The sequence below is a fragment of the Bos taurus genome, chromosome 8 (genome assembly GCF_002263795.3).
Source record: "Bos taurus isolate L1 Dominette 01449 registration number 42190680 breed Hereford chromosome 8, ARS-UCD2.0, whole genome shotgun sequence".
NCBI lineage: Eukaryota > Metazoa > Chordata > Mammalia > Artiodactyla > Bovidae > Bos > Bos taurus.
In genome coordinates, this window is record NC_037335.1 from 79,230,907 (window position 1) to 79,243,993 (window position 13,087).

General features: G+C 34.3%; 1 protein-coding gene across 7 annotated transcripts in view; it reads left to right on the forward strand.

The window, feature by feature from the left end:
- Positions 1-13,087, forward strand: part of NAA35 (N-alpha-acetyltransferase 35, NatC auxiliary subunit) — an 88,077-nt gene that overhangs the window by 63,173 nt on the left and 11,817 nt on the right. For all 7 annotated transcript variants that reach the window (XM_005210379.5, XM_005210380.5, XM_059888975.1 and 4 more), the window contains 4 exons: positions 1,433-1,539; positions 8,493-8,559; positions 10,445-10,543; positions 11,126-11,304. In XM_005210379.5, coding sequence (XP_005210436.2) covers positions 1,433-1,539; positions 8,493-8,559; positions 10,445-10,543; positions 11,126-11,304 — 452 coding nt within the window. The remainder of the gene's footprint in view (positions 1-1,432; positions 1,540-8,492; positions 8,560-10,444; positions 10,544-11,125; positions 11,305-13,087) is intronic.

A 13,087-nucleotide genomic window follows, 5' to 3' on the forward strand; every position in this document is an offset into this window, starting at 1 on the left:
AGTATTACCAGATCAAATCTACCAATATATATATAAAAAAAATACATTATAATCAAGTGCATTTTATCACAGGAATGCAAGCCTGGCTCAATGTTTAAAGTATAATTTACCATATAATATAAAGTCTCAATAGATTCAGGAAATGTATTTGACAAAATCAGCATCCATTCATGATGTTGCAAAACTCTCAGCAAAGCTAGGAAGAGAACTTCTTTAATTTGATAAAGAGCATGTGCAAAAAACTTAGAGCTAACATCACACTTAATGATGAAAGAGTAAGTTTTTTTCTCATTTGGGAAGAAAGCAAGGATGTCCAGTTTCATCACTCCGCTTTTACTCAGTGTGGTACTGGAAGGCTTAGCCAATGAAAAAAGGCATGAAAAGAAATAAAAGACATATAGTTGAGAAGGTAAGAAATAATATTTCTTTATAGACAGCATGATTATCTATGTAGAGTACCAAGGAATCTGCAAAGAAGTTCCTAGACCTGATAGATGAGTTTGACAAAATCACAGGATATGATACCAATGTACAGAAAGCAGTTGTATTTCTATATACTTGCAATGAACAATGCAAACCAAAAACTTTAAGGCAGTACTATTTACATTAAGCATCAAGAATGAAGTACGTAGAGGTAAGTCTAGCACCTGTTTGGAGAACCTGTATACTAAAAAACTGCAAAGTAATAATAAAAGACATCAAAGGAGGCTTAAATAAATAGGTGTCCTTTTGTGAATTGGAAGAATTGATGTTTTTTAAGATGTCAGTTCTCCCCCCGAATTAATCTACAGATTCAAAGCAATCTCAAAATTATAGCAGAAGTTTTTGTAGATGTCAACAAGCTACTTCTGAAATTTATATGGAAAGGCAAAGGAACTAGTACAGCCAAAATAAATTATTATTACTGTATTTTGAATTGAATGAAAATATGTCAGACTTTGTGGGATTTATTATTGTAAATAACAATGTATTTTAATTTAATAATTCATTATTTTAGATAGATTTCTTTCAGTTTCAGAAAGTTTTTATGTATTCCAAAGTTTTTATTTGAGATAGGTTATCAACTGGCTTGATATTAATAACCGTTAAATATTTCATAATTTATGAAACCTTTTCTTGTATGTTGGCTCATTTGACATACTCAGACATGTCATTTCATTTTTCACTAGTTCAGTGTTACTACCCTTGACTTGAGAGATTTTTTTCTTGCACATTTCTTCTCCTGCATCAAAATACTCTTAAATAGGGATTAAGTAGTACCCGTCATGGAAGCAGTGATTTATAAAAATTTTCTACCAGCTTTTTACATTTTAATGTCTTGTATTCTGTGACATTTAAAAGAAGTATGCTTATGTCACAGTAATGAAAAATACATGTACAATATGTCAAAGATTGTGACAGCATTACTAACATATATAACGTTTGTTTTAAGACCACTTTCCTGGTGGATAACAAAAAGGTCTTTGGAATCCATCTCATGCAAGACATGGTGAAAGATGCTCTTCGGTCTTTTGTCAGTCCTCCGGTGCTCTCCCCAAAGTAAGTATCATAAGATATTGTATAGCCTGTATATTTCTTAAAAGCCCAAATTCTCTGTGCTCCTTTATGGCAAAGATATAAAAACTGTTGGATTCAAGTCTCCATGTAAAAAAAATAACTCTTATCATTAAAATTAATTGATTTCTGCTGCATATTATTTAAATTTAAATTGAGGTTTTCTGAAGTTAATACTGGGTCCAGTATGAGAAGAAAAGCTTACAAGGACTTGTTAGAAATTCAGCAAGTTGTATTAACCCTTATTGTGTGCAAAGCACTGTGCTAAGTAGACACTTTGGGAAATAATTATAAAAAGATAAGATTTCCTCTCGATAATCTTGAGTCTAGATAGAAATAGAAAATGCTGATAATTGATCCTTAATTATATTCTGGTAGAGTCATTTCCCCAAAATTATGCTGCCATAAAAAGCTGGAAAGGATCGTTTGAATTGGCCTTTTGGAAAAGAACGCCAACTTTATTGACCTTTCCCTTGAGAAAAGAAGAAAGGAGATGTTATTTCTTAGGAAAGAAACCAGCATTTGTTAAGATATAGTGTATGAAATCACATATTTTAAGGAAAGTTAGTGGTTCAGCATTCAATTTGTTGAATAAATCATGCCACATTTCATATAAAACTCTGGTAGCGTCCTGTCTTAGATTGGTTCTCCAGAAGCTGATCCTGACACAAAGATTCATGCCAGTGTAATTTAGAAGGTGATTCTAGGAGAGCTTTCAGGCTTGTAGGCAGGTGGGATATGAAAAGGAAGAAAGCCACGTAGTGGTGTGCTTCACAGTTGGTTGTTGCTGTTCAGTCACGGAGTCTGTCTGACTCTTCACTACACGATGGACTGTGGCACGCCTAGCTCCTCTACCCTCCATTATCTCTCGGAGTTTGCTCAGATTCATGTCCATTGAGTCAGTGATGCTATCTAACCATCTCATCCTTTGCCATCCCCTTCTCCCTTTGCCTTCAGCCTTTCCCAGCATCAAGGTCTTTGCCAGTGAGTCAGCTCTTCCCATCAAGTGGCCAAAGTATTAGAGCTTCAGTTTCAGCAGCAGTCCTTCCAGTGCATATTCAGGGTTGATTTCCTTAAGGATTGACAACTTTTATCTCCTTGCAGTCCAAGGGACTCTCAGGAGTCTTCTCCAGCACCACAATTGAAAGCATCAGACTTCTTTATGGTCCAATTCTCACATCTGTACATGACTACTGGTAAAAAAAACCATAGCTTCGATTATATGGACCTTTGTCAGCAAGTGATATGTCTGCTTTTTAGTGCGCTGTCTAGGTTTTTCATAGCTTTCTCTTCCAAGGAGCATGCGTCTTTTCATTTCATGGCTGTCACTGTTGGCAGTGATTTTGGAGCCCAAGAAAATCTGTCACTGTTTCCACTCTTCCTCCTTTTATTTGCCATGAAGTGATGGGACTAGACGCCATGATCTTAGGTTTTTAATGTTGAGTTTTACACCAGCCTTTTCATTCTCCTCTTGCACTTTCATCCAGAGGCTCTTTAGTTTCTCTTCACTTTCTACCATTTAAGTGATATTATCTGCATATTTGAGGTTGTTGATATTTCTCCCCGCAATCTTGATACCAGTTTTATGATTTATCCAGCCCAGTGAAGTACTCTGCATGTAAATTAAATAAGCAGGGTGACCCTGTACGACCTTGTACTTCTTTTCCAATTTTGAACCAGTCTGTTGTTCCTTGTTTGGTTTTAACTGTTGCTTTTTGACCCTCATACTGGTTTCTCAGGAGACAGGTAAGGTGGTCTGGTATCCCCATCTCTTTAAGAATTTTCCACAGTTTATTGTTATCCACACAGTCAAAGGTTTTAGTGTAATCAATAAAGAAAAAGTAGTTGTTTTTCTGTAGTCCCCTTGCTTTCTTTATGATCCTACAAATGTTGGCAGTATAATCTCTAGTTCCTCTGCCTTTTCTAAACCCAGCTTGTATGTGTAGAAGTTCTCAGTTCATATACTGCTGAAGCCTTGCTTGAAGGATTTTAAGCATTACCTTGCTAGCATGTGAAATGAATGCAATACATTTCACATGCTAGCAAGTATGTGAGAGTACAGTACAGTAGAGTAGTGTGAACATTCTTCGGCATTGCCCTTCTTTAGGATTGGAATGAAAACTGACCTTTCCAATCCTGTGACCACTGCTGAGTTTTCCAAATTTGCTGATATAGTGAGTGCCTCACTTTGACAGCATCATTTTTTAGGATTTTAAATAACTCAACTGGAACTCATTTTGATGACCATCATCATGGTTATCTTTGTGTATAAGATATATACATATATGATTTTATATATATATATATATATATGGGATTACCTTAAACAGTCTATTTTTTATCATGAATGTTTAATTATTTTTAATGGATTTTTTAAATCAAAAGTTTAATTTTAAAATGTATTTATAATTTTTCTACTCAAAAGTAATCATAACTTTATATCTCAAAGTACATAGTTAGTTCTTTTTAATGGCTGCCAAATGTTTCATAATAGGCATGTGTTTTATAGAGTGAGATTACTGGGGGGGGGACATGTATAATTTTAATTTTGATATATGTATTAGATTGTATTCTGAAAGATTTAACAATTTATATTTCTACTGGGAATATAAGAGAGTACAATTTTCCTTTATCTTGACCAGCAGTAGTAGGTGTTATCATTCTTTAATTTTTTCCAGTGTGTGTCAATGAGAAGTGATATCTCATTGTCAGTTTAATTTGAGCACTTAATATGATGTTCATTGGACATTTGGAATGGTTTTTCTGTGAATTGTCTTTCTTTTATCCTTTACCCATGGACTTTTATTAAATGGTTTACTTTTTCAGAAAGTTTGTAACAAATCCTTGTGTATTATGAAAGGTTAATCCTTTGTGATAGACATTGAAAATTTTTTCCTTAATCTTTTGTAACATCAAAATGTGTAAAATGCTGCTTGAATTTTGATAAGAATTACGTTGAATCTGTAGATCACTTTAAGTAGTTTGGCTATTTTAACTATTAATTCTTCCAGTTCATGTGCCTAGAATATCTTTCCATTTATTTGTATCTTCTTCAGTGTCTTTTATCAATATCTTATAGCTTTCAGTGTGCAAGTCTTTCACCTCCTTGGTTGAATTTATTCCTAGATATTTTACTCTATTTGATGCTACTGTAAATGGAATCATTTTCTTAGTTTCTCTTTCTGATAGTTCAGTGTGACAGTTTTGTATATTGAGTTTGTATCCTGCAACTTTACGGAATTCTTGTGTTAGTTCTAACAGGTTTTGTTTTTTTTTGTAGGATCTTTAGAATTTTCAATATGTAATATGGTGTGCTCTGCATATAGAGATCATTAAAAATTATTTTTAAATTTCTGTGATTAAATGTATCATACATTCAGAATATGAATTGACAGACACCTGTACCACCATCCATTTTAAGCAAAGTTTTTATTAATTTTGTTTTTATAAATTCCATTACTGATAAGGTCATTGGTAAAATTAAGTATTTCATAAACACTCAATGTATTACTCAATGTATGAATTACTCATATATTACACCCAATGTATGAATTACTGATACATAATTACACTCATACAAACACAGTATATGAAGTAGTAAATTTTATTAATTCCCTTATTTGGTATCTAATGTTGTCAGACACCTTTCTGCGTTCTAGAGAAAAGGACACAGCTGGTGACAAGGAGCTTACCTTCTAATGGGAAAGACTAAATTGTGAGCAAATATATAATGTCAGGTCATAAGTACTGTATAGAAAGATAAAAAATGAGATGGTTCTCATAAATGGGATGGTTGTGAAAAGCCTCTTGGAAGTGGTGATATATGTGAATATACTGAGAATGAGCTACACAAAATCAGAGGATGAAGCTTCCTGATAGTAAACAATAACTGCAAGGTCTCAGGAGTAAGGCTGAGCTTTAGGCATCAAGGAGCAAGCTAATTTTAATGGATTCATTTACTAGAGATACGGGTAAGGTAGCAGTTCTCAACTGTTTTTTGTCTTTACATTCTTAAAAGAGTTTAAGGACACAAATAGCTTTTATATGGATCCTATTTATTGATACCTATTATTTTAGAAACTAAAACAATACTTTAAAAATGTTTATTCTTTTTGAAAAACAGTAAACTCATTACATGTTAATAAACATCCATAACATTTATAAATCACATATAGACAAATATTTTATGGGAAATAACTTTTTAATTAAAATTAATGAAAAAAGTGGAATTGTTTTACATTTTTGCAAGTATCTTTCAGGTCTGTCTTAGTAGAATATTAACTGAATTATTTTAACCTGCTTCTGTTTTCAGTCTGTTGTAGTACTGCTTGCCATGTAGCCTCCGGAAAAGCCATTGTACACTTATGAGAGAATGAGTGCTTTTGGCAAATAACATGTTAATATTATTATGAAAGTAGTTTTAACCTTGTGTTCCCCTCAAAAGCATCTCACCAGGGAAACCTATTCTACATTGAGAACTGATGACTATAATTTCAAATTCCCCTCCCCCACCCCATGCTTTCTTTACTCTGGTCCTAGAGGTGACCACTACATTACAGTTTATGTGTCTCACTTTTATGAATACTTGTACACTTTACCCAAATATATGTGTCCATAAATAACATCAGCTTAGTTTATGGTTTTAAACTTCACATGAACTTTGTCACAGTGTGTATGTCTGTATAGATATAGATATATATATATATCCTTTTGCAACATGACTTTTTCCTTCAACATTAGAATGTTGAAATTGACCAAGTTTATCCAACAAATTTTATTTGTTAAAATCCATACTTTGCACTGAAGTTTATTTTGTTGATTCTCTGCAGTTGAAAATTTACCTTATTTCTAATTTATCACCATTGAAATCAGTGCTGTAGTAAACATCTTTGAATTATGACTCCTTTTGCACATAAAAAATAAAATTAATTGATTATCATAGGCAAATGCATATTCAGCTTTACTAGTTTTGTGAAATTGCTTTCAAAAATAATTCAATGAATTGTGTATGCCAGCCAACAGTGTATAAGAATTCCAGGTACCCCATAGTCTAGGCATTATCAGACTTTTTAATTTTTGACAATAAAATATATGTGAAGTAAGTGTCTACATCTTAATTTGCGTTTTGTCTTCTCTATTTAATCTTTAACACGTAGATTCCACATTGTCACGCTTACCATTGTCCATTTAGATTTAATTATACAGTATGATCCTCATTATTTGCAGATTCTATATTTATTAATATGCCTACTTGCTAGAATATATTTGTTAACCTTTACATCATTACTCACTCTGCTCTTGCCATCTCCATGGACATGTCCAAAGTAGCAAAGTATTCAAGTCACGCAACACTGAAGTCAAACAAGACAACTGTCCACCTTCTTGTGCGTTACAATGTAAACTCTATTTGCCCCTGTTTTTATGCTTTTTGTTGGTGATTTTGTAGTTTCATGGCCTCTGAGTTGCAGTGATATGCTGTTTAGTGTTCCTGGCACAAGAAGGCTATGGTGTGCCTTACAGAAAGATTGTGTGTTAAATAAGATTTGCTCAGGCGTAAGTTCTTTGCTAATCAGTCAGCAGTGTACTTTCTATATAGTGTCTTTAAAAAGAAACACACATAAACCAATGTTAAACATTGATCACTTGATTAAAACCTTGGGACCAGAGGCTGGAGGAACCTAATCCTGTATTTTATCCTAACAGCAGTGTTTCAGTATTCTCTATTTCAGCATCCACAACAAGTTCATAGAACATAATTAACACAAATACTGAGAATCAACTGTGTGTATAGCAGAGTTTATTACAAGGTAGTCATCTGTTTCTTGTTCTTTCTTTTAAAAGAGCTCTTTTGCATACTCTGTCTTGTAGATTTTTTTCCTCTGTATTCCTCATGACATCTCTCTATTTTTGCTGTGTTGTAAGAAAGTTATTCTCTTGATCCTCAAGGCTATTGTGAGCATCCTTTCACATACTAACTTTTTTAACTTGAAAAATCCTAATTTTCAGATCCAGAAAGTCCCCTTTTTTAAAGTGCTTTATTTTTGTCATCTTAAGCAATTTTCTTACCTTGGATCTTCCAGCACTTCTCTTTTGCTGCCACCTGTTTCAGGTGTCCTGCCTTTTCTTTCTTCTGGCTGCTGCCTGCTCTGTCATTTTCTATCACATGATCATGATTCTGTTTTATTCTGAGGTTCTGGTCAGATTACTCAGTTATGGCAAACACTTAGGAATAGCAAATTGTCAACTCCTTTCTGTGCACCAAGAAAAGTGTTTACTTCTTCCTATCTCCTTAGGAGCAAAGGCTCCTGTCCTACCTCAGGAAAAGGGGGAAAAAAACACTTTCCATCTCTTCAGCTCTTGTATTTTCTCCAGGGCCAGGCAGGTAACAGATCCTCCAAGACTAGGAAAGCCTTTCTCAGTTGAGTGATGCTTTTAACCAAGAGAAGGAGCACCACAAGGACACTGGTTTGTGAGGATAGACAATAAGGTGCTGGCAGGATGTCTAGGTGATGATTTTAGCCAGTGATTGGAAATGTAGGTATATCTTAAAAACAATCAGATTCTATACAGTATTTTTTAAATAATTACTATTGTAAGTACAGTTCACAAGGGTACCACCTGTAGGAAAATAACGAATATTAGAGTAGGATTAGAAAAAGTAGAGCTTTAGAATTTTCCCTCTTTGTTGATCTTATTGGATCCAGCACTTAATTGTCCAAGTACAGAACTAAAGGAATTGGAAATATTGTACATTTATTATGTGGATAACAAATAGTGAAATACTTCCTAATTTAATGCTAGCACTCTTCAACTTCATGATTTATTTGTGTCCATTTTCTCATTTTTCCACCTTCCCTATGTGTTGGTAGCACCTACAGTGCTTTTTGTAGGCCAAATAAGTTTAATTTCAATAACAAGAGTATTATATTATCTTACAGGTGCTGCCTATATAATAATCACCAGGCTAAGGACTGTATTGACTCTTTTGTTACTCACTGTGTTCGGGTAAGAGCTACAGTTTGGATCATTGTGGTGGATACTTAAAAATTGTGGCATGCAGAATCTTCAGTAGCATTAATTTGTGCTGTTTTTTCATCTAATATTTCTTATTCATTTTCCCTGAATAAGTAGGAAATTGTTGTCTCTTCTTAAACTCAAGCGGATAGCTTCATAACCTGTAGTCTTCCTGCGAGATTGTTAGATACCAAGGCACCTTCTGATGCCCTCTCACCATACCCTTGTGGACAACAGAAACAGAATTAGCTATGACCCCCATCTAAAAAGAGTTTACTTTTTTTTTTGAAAAAGGACATAAAAACTCTTATTACTTTTGACCTTATAAATAACGAATATGGGTAACATCCCCAGGCGTTTATGTTTATACTGCTTTAATGAGCAGGATTATGTACTGTGCTTAGTCGCTCAGATGTGCCCAACTCTTTGGGACCCATGGGCTGTAGCCCATCAGGCTCTTCTGTACATGGGGTTTCTCCAGGCAAGAACACTGGAGCAGGTTGCCATGCCCTCCTCCAGGGGATCTTCCCAATCCAGGGATGGAACCCAGGTCTCCCGCATTGCAGGCCTGTGCTTTACTGTCTAAGCTACCAACGAAGCCCAAGAATACTGGAGTGGGTAGCCTCTCCCTTCTACAGGGAATCTTCGCACCCAGGAATCAGACCAAGGTCTCCTGCATTGCAGAGGGATTCTTTACCAGCTGAACTACCCAGGAGCAGGACTATAGTAAAATTAAAATTATTAATTTTAGATGAGATTGTGAACTTTTTTCAAATCTCAAATAACTTGAAAAAAATTAAAGCTTCATAGTTGATCAAATTCATTATAAATAATTCTTAATTATAAGCTTTTTATAGATCTTTTTTGCCCAATTCTATTTACCAAATGTGTGTTTGTGTGTAAGGAGGAAGTGGGATAAGACAGCATGGTACGATGCAAGGAAAATCAATAAAAGACCAGATTTTATTTTTATTAACTACCATTTTATCATTATCAGGCAGATCCCTTTACTTTTTTATAAACTTGCCAATCTTTAAAAAATGAAATATTAATACTGCTTTGATACCTCTTATAGGCTACTTATTGATTAAATGAGATGATAGCTGTCGAAGTATACAAATGTAAAATCATTACTATCCTTAGAGAATCTTAAAATGCATATTTCTTAAATCAGAGCATTCCTGTCTGTTGTCTGATTCATAAACTGTTATAGTATTTTATATGAGAATACCGAATAGATAAAAACAGTGATAAAGAACCTTAGTGAACAAGTATTGGTCATACAATCGTGTCTGACTCTTTGCGACCCCATGAACTGTAGCCCACAAGGCTTGTCTGTCCATGGAATTCTCCAGGCAAGAATACTGCAGTGGATTGCCATTCCCTCCTCCAAGGGATCTTCTCAACCCAGGGATTGAATACAGGTTTCCTGCATTGTGGGCAGTTCTGTACTGTGGTTTTCTGGGTTTTAGCCATTACCTAATTATTAGGCATTCTGGTATATTTAAAGCAGCACACAGAAGTGTCTGGCTTGAACAGTAGCTTTTAGCTTGAAATAAGCAGAAAAGAAACTGCTCTTGAATATGTGGAAAAATATCTAAAGATTGAAGAAATTATTTTTGCCATAGGGGAGCAAGTTTTGTAAACAACCACTTTCCTCTGGCTATTAATAATTTCTAGTATTGAGTTCCTTTAAAAGAAACACCTTTGTAATAAGTACGCATAGGCATTATTCTTATATACAACATTTTTTCCCTTAAACCTGATTTTGAAAATTTGGAATGTGAATTTTCTTTAGTATCAGCAGATTTCATATTGACAGTTAACAAATTATACTGTTAACAAATACAGTTAACAATCGTATTGTGTATTACAGCCATTCTGTAGTCTTATTCAGATCCATGGACATAACAGGGCTCGGCAGAGAGATAAACTCGGTCATATTCTTGAGGAATTTGCTACCTTGCAGGATGAGGTAAGAGCCAAAAAGAAGCCCTCCCTTCTGAAATAAGCAACCTTGACTAGATTTTCAGAAAAAATTCTTTAGAACAATAATTTGACTACTTAATTTTTTAATATGGTGAATTTTCTTTTCCATTGAAATGTAACAGTTACATACACCAAAGAAATGTTTACAGAAAGAAATAGAACAGTAATCTAAATCAAAAACATCTTAAATTATTATTTTATAATCAATGAATTATAAAATAGGTGTAGAGCTATAGATATAATTAGAGTAAGTTTACATTGTAATAAAAATATATTAGTCTTCATTTAAATGTGCGCAATAGCAACACTGATAATGTAACTAAAGATCTGAAGCCAGTTATTTTTATACTGTAAAGTCTTTTTAATCTAGGAAGTGTTTAGATAAATATTATCCTTTCAGAAATGAAAGGTTTGAATGTAGGTCTAACCAAAGGTGCATTTGAAAGTATGAATTCTTTAAATGGTGAGAGTTACATTATCTGCTTATGTGCTATTTTTAGCTGTTACATTTTTTGTAATTCTTTTATTACCTTAACAAATTGATATTAATGACATTTTGTTGTGATAGGCAGAGAAGGTTGATGCAGCCCTTCATACTATGCTGTTGAAACAGGAGCCCCACAGGCAGCATTTGGCCTGTTTAGGTACCTGGGTCCTTTACCATAACCTTCGAATTATGATACAGTATCTCCTAAGTGGCTTCGAATTGGAGCTCTACAGCATGCACGAGTATTATTACATATATTGGTAAGAGAATGATTGGAGTTAAAATTGATGGTGGGTGGGATAGATAAGATCTGTGAGAGTATCTGTAGAGTGTAATTTTAGAGGTTTTTTAAATTTACTGTATTTGAATTTTACTTGTGGGACAATTGAAGAATATCTATTGAAAATTAGAGCCAGATCATCTTAAAAATCTTGTCTTAATAGTGTACAAATACATTTTTTATGCCATTTGAAATGTTATTTTAAAATTACTAATAAAAGTAAATTGATTAATGAACTTTTATCTGTTTCCAAAGAGAGAAATTAACATACATTTTGCCCTGACATCAGTGACGCTAGGTACTAGCTGTGGAATGTACTTAAATAAATTAAAGTTCAAAATATGAACCAGATCTTCCTTCTGAGAAGAAATTATGGCTAAGATTATCATTGGGAGTATAACTGTTGCAAACTCGCCCTGAGGATTTGTCTCAGTAGCTTTGAAGAAGTTTATAAGAGGTAATCTTCAGCAGAGTAGTTCTTTACTTTCACTTGGGGCTGAGATATATCTAGTAAGAGGATGCTTGAGAATATTTTAGACATGAAAAACCTGCCACAGAATAAAGTAAGAAAATTGAGATCTAAAATGAATTCAGCTATCTTGCATCTTTTTTTAGTCTAGCAAAATATAGTAATTTAGTTATAATTTAAAATAGAAATGACCTATTGTTACCCATCACAGCTAAGTTTAGTATATTATTAGATCTAATTATAGTTATTCTTTTCATTCATTTTAAATTATTTAACTTAAAATTTAAAATATTGTGTATTCCCTGAAGTCACTGCTGTGGAGGCAGGAAAATAATTATTTTCCACACCATTAACAGCATCCATGTTAGAGATGGGAATACCATACCTGCCTCCTGAGAAACCTGTGTGCAGGTCAAGAAGCAACAGTTAGAACTGGACATGGAACAATAGACTGGTTCCAAATTGGAGAAGGAATACATCAAGGCTGTATATTGTCACCCTGTTTATTTAACTGTTTGCAGAGTACATCAAGCGAAATGCCAGACTGGATAAATTACAAGCTGGAATCCAGGTGGCCGAGAGATATCAATAATCTCAGATATGCAGATGATACCACCATAATGACAGAAAGTGGAGGAGGAACTAAAGAGCCTCTTGATGAGGGTGAAAAAGGAGAGTGAAAAACCTGGCTTAAAATTCAACATTAGAAAAATGAAGATCTTGCGATCTGGTCCCATCACTTGATGGATTAGAGATGGGGAAAATGGAAACAGTGGCACTTTTCTTTCTTGGGCTCTAAAATCACTGAGGATGGTGACCGCAGCCAAAAAATTAAAAGATGCTTGTTTCTTGTAAAAAAAGCTATGACAAATCTAGACAGCATATTAAAAAGCAGAGACATCTCTTTGCTGACAGAGGTGTATAGAATCAAAGTTATGGTTTTTCCAGTAGTCATGTACAGATATGAGAGTTGGACCATAAAGAAGGCTGAAGAGCTGAAGAATTGATGCTTTCGAACTGTGGTGTTGGGAAAGACTCTTGAGAATCCCTTGGACTGCAGGGAGATAAATCCAGTCAATCCTAAAGGAAATCAACCCTGAATATTCATTGGAAGGACTGATGCTGAAACTAAAGCTCCAGTGCTTTGCCCCCTGATGAGAAAAGCTGACTCACTGGAAAACTTTGATACTGGGAAAGACTGAGGGAAAGAGAAGAAGGGGACAACAGAGAATGAGATGGTTGTATAGCATCACCAAATCAATGGACATGAGTTTGAGCAAACTCCGTGAGATAG